Below are 21439 nucleotides of genomic sequence, written 5' to 3'. Positions count from 1 at the left end.
AGCCACCCCCTTTACTGAGTTGTGGTTTAGTGTAATGCCATCAATTTGCTTTCAAGAACTTGAAAGAAATAGGCGTCTGTCCGTAACTCAGCATTATGCTTACCATGGAGGCAGTGGTTAAAAGTGTAGGCTCTGGCCCTGGCCAGTTTGGCTCGGTGGTTACAGAGTTGGACCAGAGTTGTGGGTTCGATTCTGGTTAAGGGCACACACCTCTGTTGCAGTTTGTCCCTGACCCTGGTCCAGGGTCATGGGGGAGGCAACCAGTCAATGAGCCCCTCTCACATCGATGTTTCTCTCTCTCTCCCTTCCTCCAACTCTGTTTGAAGGTAAATAGAAAAATATCCCCAGGTGAGGATTTAAAAAGAAAAGCATAGGCTCTGGAGGCTGATGGCCTGGATACTAATCCTGTCTCTGCCCCCACCTAGCTACCTGACTAAATTTCAGCAAAACTTTCTGTAAGATAGACAGGAACCTACCTCAGAGTATCATTTTGAATATTGCATGAGATCATGTATATAGACATCTTAGTAAAATGCCCAGCACATATTAGATTTTCAATTTATGTTAGCTGTTGTAGGATATTATTTGCTATATCACAAACAACTCCTTTATAAAGGCCCTGGAATTGCTTCTCTCAGATTTCCGAACCAGGAGAGGTGTATCACGTGAAGAATTTCTTTCTCTTTATGGGCCTTGCAAATCTTGAAATTGTGATTTTCTTCTTGCTTTGGCCACTAGGATGCTCAAAACCCAAATTGTGCTTTATCTCTAGCAAATAAAAGCAGTGTGGTATTCATGTCCATTTAACAATAAAAATATTAGCTAGTATTGTTTGGCTGCTTGCCCAACTAAATAGACCAAGCACTATTTATCCTAAGTACTTTATTTTTTTCTTTTAGTGGAATGAGATAGACACTGTTATTTGTTTATAAGATGATGACACTGGTGCACGTATCTCTGGCTTTAGTCTATTCCTATACTCCTTTTCCTCTTCCTTGGTTTTTAAATCTCTTTATATTATCCCTTTCTAGAGTAGATATTTTGGTAAGCCACCTCAAATTTCCTTCAGAACTAGGTAAAATGTAAGAAAAAAATTGAATTGCACACTTATAATCATATTAGTTAAAATGCTTGACTGAGCCCTGGCCAGTTGCTCAGTAGTTAGAGCATCAGCCTGCGGACCAGAGAGTCCCGGGTTCGGTTTCCACTAAGGGCACGTACCTTGGTTGCAGTTTGTCCCCGGCCCTGGTTGGGGTTGGGTGGGTGGCAACCAGTCCATGTGTCTCTCTCACATCGATGTTTCTCTCTTTCTCTTTCTCTGTCTCTCCCTCCTGCTCTATCTGAAGATAAATGCAAAAATGTCCTAGGGTTAGGATAAAAAAAGAAATCTTTGACTGCTATGAAGTTTTGATCAAATTTATGTATTAGCATTGGTTTTGGTATTTCCTGTTTAAATCAAGTCGTTAATGAAAAATGAAATATTTTGAATAGATAAATTAATTCAATAAACAAATTTACATATTGTTCATTGAATGATGGTAAATGTGTTCTTTGTTTCCCAGAAAACCCAACACTGAAAGTGAAAAACAAATTATTTCCAACGTCTGTGATATCCAGCAGTTTGGATGGTATAGATGAATCTCTGTTCACCCTCCTTCACAGAAATCCGATTGCCATCTGGGTATCTTGCGGTGAACCATTTATATCTCCCAGTGGTAAGTTTTTTTTGCTTTTACTTTCTTTCAAGCAAGTGTATTAGGGAGAGAGAAATGCATTTATAAGAAAATAAATTAAATGTGTATAATGTCAACACCACTTTTATGCAAATAACAGGAGATCTATCAATTAATATGTGCACAAGGATAGCTATATTCCTATATTTGCACAATTGCCTGTTTTTTCTTACTGGAATGGAGTATTCTTCATGGGAAAATGTCTAATTTAGTTGATAAAGAGATTCTTGCTTTGTAAAGACTGAGAATAATGGTATACATTAGAAAATAACAAATGAGTTTAATTCACACTGAAGACGACCTGTCTGCACATTTTCATTTTTAAGAATTGCACCCTTTAGGCAGTAGGTGGATGTTTAAAAAATGAGTGGTTCCAAGCCAGGCTTTCATCACCTCCAAATAGTTTGTGGAAGTGAAAAATGAAATATGGCTATTGCATATGGTAAATCTATATAGTAAAACAGCACTGTTCCTCTTTTTCTATCCCCGCCTTCCATAAAGAAATGCCTTGAGCCTTGTCATCTTTCAAATGAGGTTTCTTTTAATGACCCTTACCTTTTAATTACTTGTTTCTAATTGAATCTATTTCTTGGAGCAGAAAGTTCTTTATAAATTATTAGCTTGCATAATAAATTACTGTCGATAAAAGAAAGCAAAATAAAACATTATGTATTTTTATTACTCTAGCTTTGCAGAAAGCAAAAAAATTAGATAAACAGAACTGGCTAAAAAAGGACAAAATTTTGGCTGATTTAGACACCATGAAACACAAAATGAGACAGTTAAAAGGTCAGTATGAATTAAATCAACTATCACCATGTTTAATTCTACACAGTGTTTTTATTTCTACCATGAGATACCAGATGTTTAACTGAGTTATGCATGTATACATCTAGTGTTACAAGAGTCACTTGAACAAGTCTGAAACCTAATAATATATCTTTTCAGGACTGATTTATATTTGTAAATTTTGTGTTAAAATTAATATCGTATGATTTATATATACATTTAAAAAATTAGGAAGTTGCCTGATCATATAAACACCCTGTTGGTTTGCAACAGTTCTCGCACTGACATTTTATAGGCTTTGGAATTAATTCTTAAACAAAATTTGCTGTCATTTCTTGGGTATTGCTCTGGAAGAAGTTTTTTTAAATAATCTGAGGAAGGAAGTCTAAATCCTTCAAAGATCATTGTCAATATCTCAGAACAGCTCCCTCTTGTCCTGCAGCATAAAATATGCTATCCATAGACAAAGTGATCAATTGGCAATTGATCTTCCATATGCTTTTGTCACAGAATCTTAAGTTCCTGACCCAGCATTTCAGATACCAAATGGTTCTTTGGGGAGAAGCAGTGCATTATGGGGTTTAGTCTGGGAAGGAATTCATTTCAGGCTTTGTAATTGCCATGGCAGGATTTCATCTGCTGAGCATGTGCACTGTCTGGTGTTAAAAGCATGTGAATCTCACTTCAATAAACAACACAACTATTCCTAAGTGCACTAAACAGAACTCTGAGTTAAATGAGTATTGTTCAATTCTTACCAAAAGAACTGTTGGGTCTAAGTGAAAACAATCTACTACCACTGCTGCACATTTTCACTTGAATGTCCCATGGATATGTCCAAAACTAGAGTTACCATATCACCCCCACACCGGTGCCTCCTTCATTTCTTCTAACAGAAGAAACCTGGGAGTCATCCTAGGCATCTCTTTCTCACACATTCTCCAAGCAAGTATCAGTAAACCTTGTTGTTTCGCATCTATTAAATTTATCTTGAATGAATTCTAACAGTCTTAATTCTCACTATCATTACCCAAGTTAAAGCTATTCTGGCCTTTTCTTTGGATTATTAGAACAGCTTCCTAACTGGTCTCCCCGTCTCCAGTGTTGACAATCGTTTCCATTCTGTACATAATGGTGACATTCTGGAGGTGGAGTAATCATGCAAAAATGCGAAGGTGTCTTGGTAGTCCAGGCGCAAAACTCCCCATTTCAAAGCTCCCCATTATGTTTATGACGATGTCGAAAACTCTTTCATGTGGCCCTTCATGGTCTGGTTCTCTGTAAGCTTATGTCTTTCTTTGCCCATTCCATTCCAATTCCATTCCACCCCTTTGGGCTTTTTTTCCCAGTCCCCTAGACGTACCATATGCTTTCTTTTAACTCTGAGCTTTTTGCACAGTTCAGTTCCCTCTTGTCCTCTTAGATTGCTCCTACTCACTGTATACTTTTCAGCATACTTATTATTTCTTTCTAAGTGCTTTCCTTAACATTCCAAGACAGGGATAATGGGTTTACCACACCCTGAACTTCTGATAGTCCTCACCACGTCAGTGTAATTAACCTGGTCATGTAACGTGTGACTGTCTCTCCTATGTTATGTTATAAATTACATACCTTTGTTATTTGTTCTCTGAATAGTTTCAGAAAGATTGAATGAAAGACTGAATGGAATTTCAACCATTCACTCCAGTGAGTTTTCTCGGCTCTATTCCTGTATCAAGTTAAATCTATACAAAGCAATATACTAAAAATTGCTGCCTTGACTGAATTCTGACTTTATATCATCTTCAGCTTTTATTATAATTAAATATTAAAAAGGCATTTAAAATTCAGGTGGTATCATCTATAATATCACTGCTGAAAAGTCTATTTGGTCATATGATGTCCACTATGGAGAAATCCACTGGTAGAGTTTCTCTTAGAATTTAGTGCTAAGATAAATCTTCTCTCTTCTTGTCAACTGTTATGTTTTCTGCTAGTAAATGTAAACCCAATCCATTCTTATAAAATACCTACTCTGAGGAAGGCCTTTTCTAGTTTGGGGGATTATGAGGATACATAAGAATAAGTCTAAGTCCAGTTAACTGCAGACGCTGCTGGATTGTGACTTTCTTGAGGATCGGATGAAAGAGGAGGTATGGGAGGAATGAAGAGTAGCTGAATCAATTCTTTCTTATTATTATAGCCATTGGGAAATGCAGCAAATGTTTATTGAGTATACACTATGTACAAAGTACTGTGCTAAATGGATTTTACATTTCATTTGTAATATTAATTGTCATTGCTAATATTAATCATTATACTAATAACTTCTTAGGGATTTTATGATTAATTAACAAATGCCAACTATTTACACCATGCTTAGCACATAATAAATACTCAATAAATATTAGAACAGGAGTTCCTGAGAAGGAAGTCCCTGTTCCCACTTGGGGTTTAAACACCGATAAATAAAAGTCAAGAATGGCCCATCAGGCCGAAGTATCACCTTTGTTATGCATAAAGACAATGCTGGAGCATTTTATTTAGTGTGATAACTAAATGGAGCTGCTAAATGAAACCTCAAATAAGGGGAACTTGGACTCCCAGGCACAGATGATGCTGAACAGGGAGGGCCTCCCAATAAGGGAGGGCTATGGGGAGAGCTGTCCAGGTTTTATAGGCTGAAATTTATAGCCTGAGATTTATGATCTGAAAGAAGAGCAAAGCACTCATGTTCTCTAGCTTTCCCTATTAACAGTTGGCTATTATCATTACTTTCCCCTGATTTCCATGTGAAATACAATAGGATATATAGAAAATGTAATAAGAAAATAAAAATAATTTATTCAACACATTTTGGCTTGGTTTCCATATTCTTACCTACGTAAATAATAGTTTGTTATGAAAACCATTCCCCGAACCAAAACCTTTTGTGATGACATTATGTCTCTTTATGACAATTATACTAAAAGTGTATTCATTTCCTTAAGACCGTTAGAAGCAAGTTGACAAAAAAACAAATAATGCATAATGGTTTTTGCTTGTTCCTATATTCAAATCCTGGCTCTCAACAGTGCAAGTGATAAACTATTGCTGAACTCTCATTAACTGAGAAAAATGCTAGTGTTCAAAATGCATTATAAATAAAATACTTAGTGAAATATTATCCATAAGAATTTGTGTCATAAATTAATGTTGTCTGCACATTATGAATAAGTTGGCTAAAAGCTGTTTAGTGCATAGATATCTGTTATTTCTCTGGTATCATTGTGTCTTGGCATTGCCCCTGTAACTCATTGGCTGCCTGATTCAGTTATGTTTTCTCCACATTCATAAATTGTGTATGAATGCTCATTAGGTACATAGGATTTTGGTTTCAATGAAAATTCATTGTTGCCATTTATTTTTATCACTGGATCTATTTCCACAAACTTGAGCTACAAGAGCACAAATGCTTTATCCTCTGCAAGTCCTGAGTTATGTCAAAGAGTTTTGTTCATAGTCATATCCTGAAAATCTACACATTGAGTCCCTTGGCAACACAGTTAGGAATCAACTTCATTTTAGGATTTTTATTTTTATATCCACCTAAGTGTTACTATTTCAAAGAAGCCTTCCCTGAGACCTCAGACTAAATCAGCGACTCATCTTACGTGCTTTTATAGGCCCTGTACTTCCCTCGTGCTGCACAGTTGCAATCAATTATTGCTGTAATCATTTCCTTGACATCTGCCTTTCCCCCCAAAGTGTAAGCCTTTGAGACAAGAACCCGGTCTCAAATATATTTGTATTTACATCATCCAGCACAATGCCTGATCCACAGCTGATGCTCAACATAGGTTTCTGGAAGGAACATACAAGAAAAAACATTATTTTTACTTAAGAAGTCTCGAGATCAGTATGAGATGTAGTGCTGAGTGTCTCACCAGCACACGCAAAATTCTTAAGTATGACTTTTAAGCCTCTTTAATGATGATTGTACATGGTCTAGTTGAAAGAACGCATATATTCAAATCACCACACTTATTAAATTATGCTCGAGATCTTTGGAATACAGTATTCCAATAAATATTTTCTCTTACCACTGCTTCTTAACAGTCTAAAGGGCACAGCAGAGGTGTCAGAAACTAATTGTGCTCACGGGGTATTATTAGATAGAAAAAAGGCCTCCTGTCTCTTGGGTTAATATTATTTTAAAAATACTTAATCCCCAGGCTGCTAAGCTAATTGTGGGGGAAAGGCTTATTATTAGTGAAGAGAACAAAACATATGTTCCATGACGGGAAGAGATGATGGGCTATGTAGGTCATGGATTCTATTTGACTAAATTACCGCTGAACCATCGCGCGGATGAGTGGCTGGGGCCAGTGTGGAAGTCAGCCTGTTCCCTTCCTTTTCCATCTGTACAGTGAGTATTCGTATCCTGGCTGTTCGAAGCCTCCAGCTCCCATACGAAGAGGCATTGTTAGGTATTATTACCTCAGGCATCTTCGCTTTTATGATATATTTAGTGTTTTAGCCTATGCTCCCCAGTGGAATGATTTATGCATAGAAAGCCAAACCAATTTATTTGAAATCTGAAAGCTCATCATCAGAAACAACATTTCCAGAGACTTCTTTCCCCAGGGCGGCGAGTAGCTGCATGTCAGCCGGCCACCATGGTTCCCAACCAAAGCCCTGTGCAGCCGGTGGTGGTGGAAGGAGGCTGGATGGCGCAGACTCAGGAGGAAATTACACTCACGGAACTTATAAGACATACAGAGGTAAGTTCTATAGGACTCAAGACATTAAAGACTCTGCTTCTATTACAGGTGTGCAAAAGTACAGTATTGCATTTTAAAATTATGCTATTAATATGATCTCAGCATCTGGTCAGTTACGACCACATAGGCATATGCCAAGCCTTGAGTTGGCATTTGGACAGTAGCTATCTAAAAGACATCCAGCTCATATGGAAGTCTGTTTTGTTTGAATGGAGACCAGAAATTATGACCTTAGCCAAGAAGAGAAAAAGGCCCAGTGGATATGTACAAAGGTGATTATAATAAGTGTATTCAAGTCGAGCCTTATGGCTTCATTGCTCATCACTCCTAAGGGTATGTCTCAATATGTAAAAAGAGCAAGGAGCAAAATACTAATTGCAGCGGAGACATTCAGAAGTGAGGAATTCAAAAAGCTGTTTCAGTCCAATTGCTTCATCAGTCAGGATGGCTGGACATAAAGCAGGCAAGAAGAGAAAGGTCATCTGTTGAGAGAGGACTGGGGATAGAGACCTGGGAGAACTTTTTGCTTTGTGAAGTTTTCACCCAAATGATATGTTCTTATTTAATAGGGTTTTTCAAACCGTGACATGTGTTCAATCTAAATCTTAGATGTGTGCCCAAGTCAAGGTTACCAGAAAAAAGAAATTGACATTGCTAGAAATATGAGTCCTTGCCAAGCTAAGAAGGATGGAGCACTGACCAGGGGATGAAGGCAAAGCACTGAGCGAGGGCATGCTTGAAGTGGGATGAAGAGCCGACTGGCAGGGGTCTGGCAAAGCGTGAGGGTGGCTGCTGTCTCTCCAAAGACAGAGAGCAGGGACTTCGACGACAGTTCTCCTGCACACTCCCTTAAGCGCTTCTTGGTTAAAGAAAAGGAGGCGGTAATTCTAATCGAAAACTCATTTGTTAGATGCAGAGAGCTTTCTTGGTAGGAGAAACACCGTGCAGGAGTCCAAAAACACGTGTCTGTTCCTGATTTCAAATTAGAAATGGAAGTCAAGTGCTTTGCCCAATCGAGCGCCTTGTTCTCACCGCGATCACGGTTGCCTTCAGTGATCCACTGACGAGGGACATTTACGGGAGACTCGGGGACAGGGGAGGGCCACGCACTTCCTGAAATGTGTTCAATGTAATTTACGACAATAAGATTCCTGCCTTTCATCACAGTCTTCACACACACACGCACTACACAGACCACACCCGAAGCATGGCGTTCTCCGGGCTTTTCTCGACAGGCACACCTTTCTGAAGTCCAGGAACGACAACCCAAGAGGTGTTCTCCACCTGCGGCCAAGCGTGCAGCCCTGGAGCAGAGCAGCCTGTACGAGCGGCCCAGCGCCAAACGGGTCTGGGCCTATCCGAACGGAGGCAGACCCGAGGACGGCACCTACGCCTGGGGCAGAACCGTTCCAGAGGTAAACCGAGTCTGAGGGGAGAGGGTTTCACAGGTCTGGGTTCAGATCCCAGTTCTGACATTTCTAGATTGTTAGGTCAAACAAACTATCTCCCTACACCTCATTTTCTCAGCTGTAAAATGAGAATAATACTTTCTTCACAGGATTGATATGACAACCAAGTAAGCTTCTAGGAGTGAAAGTGTGGAGTCGGGTGTGTGATGTGTGTGAATCAGAACAGGAGCCTTGTCCAGCAGAAAACTATACCAGTTAAACCCACTGCAGCCCATGAGTACAATCTAAACTTCCAAATAATTTAAAATAGTTTTCCTATTCTGTTTAAAACCAGTTTATAAAGGATGACTTTTTCCCCCTGTCAGGTATTATTCTGTAGGAAAAACAATAGTATTCATTAGAGAAAACGCATGCACGGTTGGTGTGGCTCAGTGGTTGAGCGTCAACCCAGGCACCAAGACGTCACCAGTTCGATTCCCGCTCAGGGCACATGCCCAGGCTGTGGGCCCGATCCCCAGTGAGGGGTGTGCAGGAGGCAGCCAATCGATGTTCTCTCTCATAGATGTTTCCATCTCTCTCTCCCTCTCCCTTCCTCCCTCTCTCTAATATCAATAAAGAAAGAAAACCCACCATAGTCTTCCTCCCCAGAGTCCTGAAGCTGCAGCGAACTTTTCATTTTCCAAAGTTAACATATTGACTAAGGAAAAGATGGGTAGCAGTTTACTTATTGTTTGAAATATTCTAAGAAAATGCACTTCTGAACTTTATCCCATGGATATTTTCACGAATTTATGCAAGGATTATTTAATAAGAATATTTATCACAAGGCTATTTATAATACATATAGATGAGAAATCCTTTAAACACTCATGAATAGGGAGTTGGTTAAATGAATTATAGTACATAGGATGGAATAGAAATCAAAGTCAACTTTAGAAAGAATAATGACAATAACATTGTTTAAGATATACTAAGTGAAAGAAGCAAAATATAAAGCACGTGGAATGGAATTCTATATACATTCATGTACACACCTAGAAAAAAGACTGGAAGGATTGTATTTTTGGAAGTATTTTCTGGATGGTCTTAATAGAGGTGGTATTCCTCGCTTGTGTGCTTTTCTATGTGTTCCATATTTTGTTGTGATGAACACAGATTGTCCTTGTAAGAAAAATGTGTTTGCTCAGGGAGCTAACACTCTTCTTGGGAAGTACTAAGAGGATGTGACATGGTCAGATTAGTAGTGCAGGCAGAGGTCATAGCCCAGAGGAGGGGAACACTGCCCACCTGGGAGGAGGAGAAGGAATCAATCAGGACCTCTAATGGAACTTGAGAAATGGGTCAGATTCAACATCTTAGGCAGAAAAAGCATTAACAAGGATGAGTGTACCACACTCAAAGATATGGGTATTAGGGTATCAGAATTCACAAATCATATTATGAAGATGGTCCTTGGACTGAGAAGTAGGGAGAGATTCATACAACTGGAGACATTGTTTCAAAGCTTGCGGTCGACCCCACACGCCATCTGTATTAGTTACCTGGACTGCCGTAACAAAATACCACAGATGGGTGGCTTAACAGAACTTACTGCTCAGGGTTCTGGAGGCCCAGCAGTCTGACTGAGGTCAAGGTGCCAGCAGGGTCGGATTCTGCCAAGGCCTCCCTGTCTGGCTTGCAGCCAGCCTCCGCTGTGCGTGCCCACACAGCCTAACCCTGTGCACGCGTGGAGTGGGAGACAGAAAAGGCTCCAGGCTCTCTCTTCTCTCAGAAGGCCACAGCCCTATCGGATTAGTGCCCTACCCTTTGGCCTCATTTACCCATAATGCCCTCCATAGAGACCCTTTCTCCAAATACAGTCACATTGAGTGTCACGGCTTCAGCCTATGAGTTTTCGGGGGGACACAGTGCAGTCCCTGCACTATTCCAGACTACAGTGTCTCTGAACAAGGAACTGTCATCATGCAAGCAATGTTTTGGGGAGATTAATGTGACCTCAGTGTATAGAAAGATACTTAGGAAATGCCTAGAAAGTTTTCTGTATGTTAGTTCTTCTTTTGCTTTACTTCAAAAAAGAAAAGAAAAAACGTGTTTTCTTATCTCTTTCTTTTCCTTTTTCTGTGCTCTTTATTTTTGTTTCGAGGGTCCCGCCGAAGGTCCTCTGTGATCAGAACTATATCCTCTCAGGCTATGCGCCTGTAAAGGATGCTTCTGGAGCGGGGACCTGTGTGTGAAGCAAATAGACGCTGGGAAGAGCGGGGCTCAGATTTCCCTGGGGGATCTGGCTAATGTCACCAATTCCAGAGAAGCTAAAAGTTGTAGTGGTGGGTACTTCTATCAGCAGAATGAGGAACAGAACACAGTTCGAAGCACTTCCGTCGACTTTCTGTAATGAAAGCCCCAGACAGTATTCGAATCCCGTCTAACGCAGGCTTTCCCTCAACGTCTTGCCCTGCTGCGGCCATTCTGGATGATTTAACCACAACCTCCCTACCCACTCTTTGAACATTGCGAGATCAACTCCCATCCCCAGCCGCTGTAGGCTCATCTGTCATCCATGCACCAAGGTGGTTTCCTCACCAGATTACTGGCCCCGTCTTCAGGCCTGACATCTTTCTCTGATTTATGATGGCCCGGGCCCCTCCTCCTATTGCCTGGAAGCATTTGTCTTCTCCCATTCCCGCAACATCTCTCCTATTCTACAGAATCTCAAAAGCAGTGTGTTCTCTCTCAGCCAGGAATAGTTCTGAATGTATGAGTGGAAGCTGAAAGTATGAGAAATAGGTCCCCTTGATTGGGAGGGACAAGTACCTCCTGCCCACAGGGAATGTGCAATAGTTGCATGACGCCCATGGGCCTGCACCAAGAAGAGCTGGTCTAGGAAAATTAAACTCACAAAATAGACTGTGCGAGGGAAGTGATGCATAGAACATCGTTCCTTTGTTATGAGCTTTTGTTATTGCAAAAATTACAAACATGCCATTTGTATTAGCCACCTTAAAGAAGACACTTGAGTAAACATAGATTCATTTGAAAAGCTGAGAAAAGAATGTCGTTAGAGGTCAAAAGCTGCTTTAATATTTTAGAATCTATGCTGAAAATGCCTCATTTTCAAATTTTTTTTTAAAAGAGTTTTGTAAATTCACTGAGTTTATCTCATGTAAATAGATCTTTGTGAAAACCAAGTGAAATAGTGATATATTTAATTCATATTTTACATTTGGTATCTGTTTTTATTAAGTAATATTCATTTTTCTGATTATAGGCAAACATGACCTGTATAGATTAGTGACATTTTAGTGGTAAAGTAGGAAAAAAAATTTAAGAATTACCTTTATGTGGGATCTTTTCAAGCTACACAAGTTTCTTCCAGAGACTTATCTAGACTTATTTTTAGGACAGCTCCCAGCCCACATAGAAACTGAAATATCATACCCTTTGATTGCACTAGAGCAGAAAAAAAATATAAATAACTGCTGTGGATTGAACTGTGTACCCTTCAAATGTGTATCTTGAGGCCCTAATCCCCAATGTGACTCTATCTGGAGGCAGAGCATTTAAGAGGCAATCGGGTTAAATAATGGTTGAAGGGTGGGGCCCTAATCTGATAGGATTGATGGCCTAATGAGAAGAGGAAGAGAGAGAAATTACTCTCTGCTCCCACCATGTGAGGACACAAGAAAGCAGCTGTCTGAAGGCCAGAAAGAGCTCCCAGCAGAACCGGATCAGCCCGCCGCCTGCTGCTCGTGGCATCCCGCCTCCAGAACTGGAGGAGTAAGGGTCTGCTGTTGAACGCACTCAGTGTAGGTATTTGTTTCGGGAGCCCCAGCCCTCTAAGGCCGTGCCGATTGTTATGGAAAATTTAGAAAAGTCACAACCGGAAACCGTATCCATCTACTGCTACTGCATTTTTTTTATTCTTTGAATAACATTCTGTTTTCTAATCTTATAAGTGTATAGTCATCGTCTAAAAATTAGAAAAATAAAAAGCACCAAGGAGGAAATGAACATTCTATCAAAAGCCACAAATAACCATAGTCATTATAATTTTAGTAGATGTGTTTCTGTGGTTTCTATACAGTTATAATTTTTTGTCATTGTGGTCCTAGTAGATCACTGGGCATATATAATTTTGCAATCTGCTTTATTCACCCCCAAATTATTGTGACTTTATCCATAAAATTTCATTATTTTCAGTGGCATCATTGTCTCCTATCAAATAGGTGGATTGTTGTTTATTCATCCTGTTTTCTGTTGTTTGCCATTTAAGTTGTTTTTAAATTCTTGCTAGTATAAAGCATGCCCCAACGAACACATTTATATCTAAATCTTTACTTAATTTTTTAAATTCCCAAATAAATTCTTAGAAGGATGGCTAAGTCAAATTGCATAACCATGCTTGAGAATTTTGATACCTAGTGCCACATTGTTTTCTAGGAAATTTCAGGAGTTTATACTCCCACAAGTAGTGAATAAGATCTCCCACCCGCCTGTTATGTGTGAGGTATCAACGATGCTAAGCAGTTAGTGAGAAACATGTTATCAGATTTGACAAGAGAAAATGTTACATCCATGATTTAATTTATATGACTTTAATAATTTGTAAAGTGATTTTGCTTTGCTTTGTGCTGTTGTTGTTTTGCTATTAATTAGTCATCTGTGATTCCCAGTTAATTCCTTTGCAATTTTTCTGTTAGAAGTATTTCTCACACTAATATAATATTTTTGTCTTCAGTCAGGTAAGGCTATTATATTGCAACTTTATCAGGTTTATGGTATCAATTTTCTAATTTTTCATTGTGTCTCTGGGTTTTTTAATGGACAGAAATGAATACATTTTATGTTTGCTCATTGCTTTTAATGGTCAGATAGTCCTTTAGTATCCTGTGGTCATGTAAAGATTCATCTGCTATTTCTTAAAACTTTTATAGTTGAGTTTTTTCTAGTGTAATATTTCAGTGAAGCTATTTTTCTTCTTTATGTAGTTAGCTTAAAATCATCATTTAACCCCTATTTACTAACTAATCTTTTTTTTATTGATTTTTTAGAGAGAGAAGAGGGGAGAGGGAGAGAGAGAGAAACATCGATTGGCCGCCTCCTGTTTGTCCCCCACTGGGGATCGGGCCCACAACCTGGGCTTGTGTCCTGACCGGGAATCAAACCGGTGACCTCTTGGTGCATGGGTCGATGCTCAGTTACTGAGCCACACCAGCTGGGCCACTGACTAATCTTTTTTTGTTCTCATTGAGATGGAATACAGACTTTATAATATACTAAATTCTTATATACACTAACTTCTATTTTTAAGCTAGTTAATGTACCTAATTCTTTTAGAAATATTATAGATTTATATTTTAATATCTGATAAAAGTTCCAATTGGTGCAGTTTATTTTCAAATTTTACTTGAATGCTCTTGATTGTTTATTCCTATGGATGAATTTTGGGATTATATTCCAACACCCTAAAATCATCCTACAGAGGTTTTTATTGTATTGGCCATTGATTAATTTCATAAGAATTTACATGTTATACAATATTCAGTCTTCGCAGTTAGATTGAATTCTATCATTCATATATATATATATATATATATATATATTATATATATGCTTTTTTTTTTTTCCTCACTCGAGGACATTTTTCCATTTTTTGTTCAGGTAGAGTGGGAGGGAGAGAGAGGAAGAGAGAGAGAGAGAAACATCGATGTGAAAGAAACACATCGAGTGGCTGTCATCCGCACAACCGACCAGGGCCGGGGACAAACTGCAACTGAGGTACATGCCCTTAGCGGGAACCGAACCCGGGTCTCTCAGGACCGCAGGCCGACGCTCTAACCGCTGAGCCAAACCGGCCAGGGCTATATATGCTTTTTTTTTTCTCAAAAAAATTGTAAAAATGTTTATAAGGGTCTCACATTTAAAAGTCCTTGGCCCTGGCCGGTTTGGCTTAGCGGTTAGAGCATCGGCCTGCGGTCCAGAGAGACCCGGCTTCGGTTCCCGCTAAGGCCACGTACCTCAGTTGCAGTTTGTCCCCTGCCCTGGTTAGTTGTGCGGGTGGCAGCCACGTCAATGTTTCTCTCTCAGTCTCTCTCTCTTTCCCTCCTACTCTATCTGAACAAAAAATGGAAAAATATCCTCCGGTGAGGATAAAAATAATAATAATAAAAGTACTTGTTATTTCTAGTTGGTTTTGCTGTTGGGATGGATTTCCCTCCACTATATTTTCTAAATGTCTGTATTTGGTGAACAAAAAACTATTAATGTTTTATAACTTATGTTATGCTTGGTCACTTTATTAAGCATTCTTCTTTTTGTCATTAATTTCCCTTTGATTCACAAAATTTGTCCAAGAATGAAATCATATTAAACTTATTAATCATGATGATTACTTTGCCTCCTCTTTAGAACCATTTCTCCTTTTCTGATGTTATGTATTATTGCAGTGGTTATACTCATCAACGTAAAGATTCCTAACAGAAGAAACAGCAGCAGCAGCGTGCTTTGTGGGCAAGAGCACCTGGACAGATAGAATCGCTTGGTTTTTCTTTTCCTTGACCATGTCCCTTTTTAGTGATATTTTACATTTTTACTTTATCCTTTTCTCTATGAAGACTTGTTTTAAAATGTTTTTGTAGCAGCCCTGACCAGTTTGGCTCAGCGGTTAGAGCGTCAGCTTGCAGTCCGGAGAGACTCGGGTTCAGTTCCCGCTAAGGGCATGTACCTCGGTTGCAGTTTGTCCCCGGCCCTGGTTAGTTGTGCGGGTGGCAGCCACTCGATGTGTCCCTTTCACATCGATGTTTCTCTCTCTCTCTCTCTCTTCCTCTCTCTCCCTCCTACTCTATCTGAACAAAAAATGGAAAAATGTCCTCGGGTAAGGATAAAATAAAATAAAATGTTTTTGTAGCAGTTGAACCATGTTCTACTAGTCTAACTGGTTAATACTAGTCATATTATATTATGGCTTTCCCATAGTAAAGGAATCGTATTCAATTCTTAATAATCTGAAATGTATGTGAGTAATGTGTTTCTGATTTTTTGTATGCATGAGAATATCTTTTGTTTCCTGTAACCAAAAGTAAGAATTTAGCTAGATATTAAATTCTTATGTTAAAAATATTTTCCCCTAAAAATTTCATGGATTTTGCTTTATTTTCTTAGGTAGTCATTGTTGCAGAAAACAGGTCTAGACAAAACTGAATTTTTTCCTGTGTCTAAAATTCACACGTTTCACCCAATTATATTTAAATGTGAGTCTTTTTTTTTTTTTTTTCATTAACTTTGACTTACCCTGCATTAACCTATTTGATCTAAAGACATGTGCCTGTTTCAGACAGGAAAGTTTTCTTCAATTTTTTTGATCATTGTTCAAGTTTAATTTATTCCGGATTCTTCTCTGGTAACATCACATGTATAGGTTTAATATCTGATGTCTTGACATTCCAGATGTTTAACTTTCTCTCGTAAATTGTTTGTCTTATCCTTTCCCTATATCCTATGAGATTGTCTCAACTTAATCACTTAGTCGTCCCTAATGCTGACTTGAGTTTCTACAATTTTGAGTCTGCTTTTTTCTGTTTCGAAGACGGATTTTAATTTTACTGTTGAGTCTTTGATTTTTGTTTTGTTTTTACCTTTTCTCCTCTTCTTATTCAGCTCTTTATTCATCCCAATTTGAAGTTCTATTCCTTTTCTTACTGGCTGTGTGACCTTGGTTATGATATTTAACCTCTCTGTTGTCCATTTTGCTCATCAACAAAATAGGAAATAATCATTTCCAAAAATGAAATTAACTTGTACTTGAGAACTTTCAGAAAAGTTTCCAGCTTGTAGAAGTATGATGATAAATCTTAGCTGCTGTATTTGTTACTGTCATGTCATCATCATCATCGTCATTGTTATTGTCATCATTTTCATCATCATCATCTCTGCCTGCATCTCAGCAATGCTCCTTTTCTTTACGTGGTTGTCATCTAATAACTGCGTGTGTGTTTGTGTGTGTGTGTAAGTCATACTTGATTTTTGGGGGCAAAATATAGATACTCTCTAAAACGTACTCCTGCTTTAAATCTTTCTCTAAATCTTCATCTTGAGCATCATTGTACCCATTTGATGCTGTAGAATATTTTTGTGAGCCTCGCATTGTTGCTGTTCATTTCTCCACTTGTACCTCTTTGTGCGGGGTAAGGTCTCCTGACGGAGAACGGGACAGATTAGTTCTCTAAGTCTTACCTTGGGAGTCAGGATTCTCCCCTGTTTGAAGTGGGAGGGCCGGTTCCGTGCACAGGGTTCGGTCAGACTGCTGCTGACTGGCCGATATTTAGGAGGCGGGAGGGCTGTCTTGAACACCCTCCCACTGCTCTTCTCTGACTAGCCCGCTCCGCAGAGGGGAATGCATTCTTGGATAATTTTAATTACTATTATTTAATTCAATCCATTCATCTCTTGCTCAAAATAGCGGGTGAGAACCGCTCTCTGTGAATTCCAGCATCTCATCACCCTCTTGTCTTGCTTCATATCACCGATCGTTTTCCACACGCGAGGGGTCCCTGTGTGCCAGCTGTCCCCCTGCCAGGCACGGTAATGAACTGCAGCCCCTGAGCAGATCCAAGGAAGAGGCGTTGGCGGTGGTTGAGGCTGCTGTGGACCTGGCTCGTGCATTTCAGGGCAACAGGCACGTGGTCAGTACGATGGAGAACGTCGTACGGTCAGGTGTGTAAACACCTCTTCCTTTCCTGCTGCTTGTTTTCATGACGTTGTCTTCAGGTCTTATTCACACCCTGATGGACTTCCCTGTGGGCTCTGGCGGCGTGATGAGTAACCTCGTGCGTTGACACTTTGCAAAAACACTTTGTGAGTTTTTATGAATATTTCAAGAAAACTTGAGAAACATTGACTAAGACCCCTCCTGATCGTTTTCTAATTTAACAAGTTTTTTTTTTCTTTTTTTAAGACTTTCTAATCATAGAATTATCGCGTCAGAGAAGTCTTAGGCCAAAGCTTTGACTTTGTAGTTGGAGACTCGTTCATGGGGAAGTTGCCTGGCTCGTGTGGAATCAGGCCCCGGCCCGGCCCGGCTCCATGCCTTTGTCCTCTGGTTCCTTGCTTCTTGAAAAAATAATTTAAAACTATTCTGTCAAGTCTAGATGCTCAAACCAGAGTTTTTCATATTGATACATATCTTAAACAGCAAGAAGTCTGTTCCACGTGGAAGAATAGAGAACTAAAAGGAAAAGTCCACTGGACAGCACTGACATTCCTCATTGTTCGGGTACTTGAGTGAACTTTTTTTTTTTAATCCTCACCTGAGGATTTTTTTTTCTATTTATCTTCAGATAGAATGGGAGGGGGGGGGAGAGAGAGAGAGAGAGGGAGAGAGAGAGAGAGAAACGTCAATGTGAGAGGGACACATCGACTGGTTGCCTCCCACATGACCCACGAACCGCAACCGAGGTACGTGCCCTTGACGGGAATCAGACCTGCGACCCATTGATCTGCGGGCCGATGCTCTAACCACTGAGCAAAACCGGCCAGGGATACTTGAGTGAACTTTTTACATCTTTCTTTCCATCTCCTTTTATACCTTTCTAACAGTTATAAATAAAACGAATGTTCAAATCAGGATGCTATTTCTCTTAAAAGAGCTGATTCTTTAATACTTAATTATGTTGTGACAGTCCACCTTCCAATAAATACCAAGTCTGTCCCCTGCTGTTTCAGCTGCTGGCTGACTGCACCTCCCGTCTGAAGATGGCCCGCCCAGCCAGGGCTCTGTACACGCCAGGCGGAGAGCCCATTGTGTCATGGGATGATGTGGAGCGAGACATGGTCATCTGTGCGTCCACCGGACATGGCTTTATAACCCAGAAAGGTATGGTGGCAGTTTCTCGTCCCCCAAGTGTCTGCAGAATTGAAGTGGTCGGCTCTCTTCAATTAGCTTCTCCCTGTACTGCTCTAGTCCACGTCACTACAGTTACGCGTCTGCGTTTGTGTGCCCGGTCCGCACTGTTGACACTGTGTGCGCCAAAGAATTCAAAGTGAAAAAGAAAGAATTTAAAGTTCTGTTAGTCTTGTGCTCTGTCCAAGGGGCTTATTTACAGAAATTCTAAAGGGCCTAATTTTAAGGCATTTCCTTAGCATGTACCCCGAGGAAAGTGAGGCCCCACGGGCTGCCTACTTCTCCGGTTATTTAAAACTTCGTGTTTTATGACCAGCAGCCATGCGGCTTGCAGATTTCCTTTCTTTAGCAGTAATATATGCTCATTTCATCATCTTGTCTGTTCTTTGACGATCTTCTTCGGTGAATGGTAGCAGTGGAAAAGAACGTCTGTTTGTTTTAAACCCACTGTTGTCCTTTATCCGATTTATCCTGAGGAACTTGACGCCCTCTTTGCTAGGTGGGCATATATCAGCAAGGACATAATTTTTAGGAAATTCTGAAAAACATTGGTTTCACTTTAAAGGAAAGTGTATAGGAAGTGAATTGCCTGGGATTCCTAAAATAATAAAGCTAGATTATTCCTTTTAAAGAGTCGCCATAAAATGATTATTACTGCTGTATATAAGGTACGTAAACCCAAAGATTTCCAAGCTGTTGCAATTATATGTTTACATCTAGTCCAGAAGGGACAAAAGCATAGACGTGGAGACTAAAGAGTAGGAAAACGGGGATTTATTGGCCTGCCCAGCCCTGTTCTGGGGAATGCTACTACTGTTCCTCTAGCACCTTCCTCTCTTAAGGAGCAGGCTCCAATCTTGTATTCTATTGTCCCCATCACTCACCATCACCCAGCAGCCCAGCTCCTGCTGACCCTCACTATGTGGTTCCTTAGAAGACACACCAATGATGGGTTCTTATCATCCGTATTCGTTGACAGCTTTCTGTGTTCCCAAAGTGCATAGCCTATGAAAGAAATCCTTCGGGGTTCCTTCCCTGAAACAGTTTTCAATCTAAGTATATAAACGCACTTGAAATATTACAGCACGACTGACTAGTAGGAGGCACTGACCAAGTCCCTTCATTATTCATGTTTAATCTTTCCTGCTCTTGGGATGGCCCTCTGTCACCTGGACCGCACCCTCCTGGCCTCACTGTGTTCACTGGGCCTCTCTGATAAATAAAGCTAAGTGTGCTTCGGTCAACCTCGCCAAAAGGGCATCCAAACCCAGTGAGAGATGTAGGCTGCTCTCCCAAGAGGCAGGCCCGCTACCAATGAAAACTGTGAAAGGAAGAGAGAAAATTGGAAATGCAAATATTGCGCTCCCTACCATTTTCCTCCACGCTGGCTCTGTGAACCCGGCAGGGCTGTGTGGACAACTGTTCGTGTTTGCTGCTTCAACTTCGTAAGCGCGTGGATTGCTACGATGTGCAAGTTACTTATTCCCTTACGAAAGAAGGTTCCCGTATTACCTTCATATGGTGAAAGGGTTAGTGGTTTTCTGCAATTGTCTGAATTCTTTCCAGTAAGTGATATAATGTTCTAAAAAATCTGATCGATAGCAGACTTTTAATTTAGACGTTCTGTAGAAACTTATGTTACTATATGAGTGTCATTATTGTGTTTCTGAAATAATTAACTTAGAAATAATTATTGACTAGAAGTCTAAATATTCAGAATGTTTAAAAAGAGAGAGAGAAATGCTGCTAGCATATATATATATATATATATATATATAAAGGGATGTTTAATTATTTAGTCATTTCACTCATAAATTTTCTGTGACTTCCTGGCTTATATGTAGTAGAAAATAAGACAGCCTGGGAGTTTCAAAACTAAATATAATAACTTATTTTCTGTACTACAATGTAAAAACATTTAGCATGTGGAGGTTCGTCATCAAATATCACACCGAGTTTTTGAAAACTGACTTTGGTTTGGCCAAGCAAATCGAATGCTGTTGGAATGGTTTCCTTCACTCAAACCGCCAACGAAAGTCAGAGAGCTTCATGCCATTTGTCGTGGGACTTGGACACCCTTCTCACTGCTGTGTTTGCCACCTTTTCCGTGGGCTCAATTTTCAGACCGCTCCTCGGCTGGCTTTCAGTTCAGGCACCTAAAGGGCCTGGAAGGAGCCCCTCTCTGGCAACGGCCATTCTGCAGACATCCCAGGAGTGTGAGCACGCGTCTGCTGGGATAAGCAGGTCAAGCGCCAATGAGAGGGTCCCGTGTGGGCGTCGAGGGCTTCTGAGCGAACGTGGAGAGTCTCATTATCCTGAACTTTTCATTATTTCCCATAAATACATTGACTTGTCTCTCAAAATAATTTTTTTTTTAACAGAGTTAAAACAAGTGGTGGAGATCAGAGCGAATTATGCCAGGATCCGCAGGCAGCAGGGCCCGCAAGCCACCGACCTTGTGGTGTCTCCCCTGGAGAAGCTGCAGTCTCTGGTACATGGGCGCGATCTCTAGCACAGCCACCCTGTCCGGGCTGCACTTTGCTGGTGGAGCCTGGACATATGGAGACTAATGTACTTGCTCCATTCATCCTTCGGATTTTTTCATCTTTGCCCAAGGATATGTTTGTACTGAGTTTGTTGTTGTTTTTATTTTATTTTTATTAGAAATTTGTTTAATGTTGACATTGTTGCAGAAGGCTCCCTCCCCCCACTTTGCCCACCTCCACCGACCCCCACCTACCCCTTCCTTGGCCTTTACCAAATTATTGTCCATGTCCATGTGGTATGCATATATGTTCTTTAGCTATTTCCTTCACCTTCTTTATCCATAACCCCCACCCACCTCCCCTTGGGCACTGGCCAGTCTGT

At 40.2% G+C, this 21439-nt stretch overlaps 1 protein-coding gene across 1 annotated transcript in view; it reads left to right on the top strand.

Moving 5' to 3' along the window:
* Positions 1–21083, top strand: part of LOC118628645 (doublecortin domain-containing protein 1-like) — a 62054-nt gene extending 40971 nt beyond the window's left edge. Inside the window, exons 14-19 of the mRNA XM_036259596.1 lie at positions 1563–1715; positions 2421–2522; positions 7131–7267; positions 8503–8682; positions 18394–18544; positions 20953–21083. Of these exons, the coding sequence (XP_036115489.1) occupies positions 1563–1715; positions 2421–2522; positions 7131–7267; positions 8503–8682; positions 18394–18544; positions 20953–21083 (854 nt within the window). The remainder of the gene's footprint in view (positions 1–1562; positions 1716–2420; positions 2523–7130; positions 7268–8502; positions 8683–18393; positions 18545–20952) is intronic.
* Positions 21084–21439: the final 356 nt, after the last annotated feature.

The sequence above is a fragment of the Molossus molossus genome, unplaced genomic scaffold, assembly GCF_014108415.1.
Source record: "Molossus molossus isolate mMolMol1 unplaced genomic scaffold, mMolMol1.p scaffold_m16_p_13, whole genome shotgun sequence".
Taxonomy (NCBI): domain Eukaryota; kingdom Metazoa; phylum Chordata; class Mammalia; order Chiroptera; family Molossidae; genus Molossus; species Molossus molossus.
Note: the sequence above shows the minus strand (reverse complement) of the source record. Positions and strands in the feature narration are given on the sequence as shown.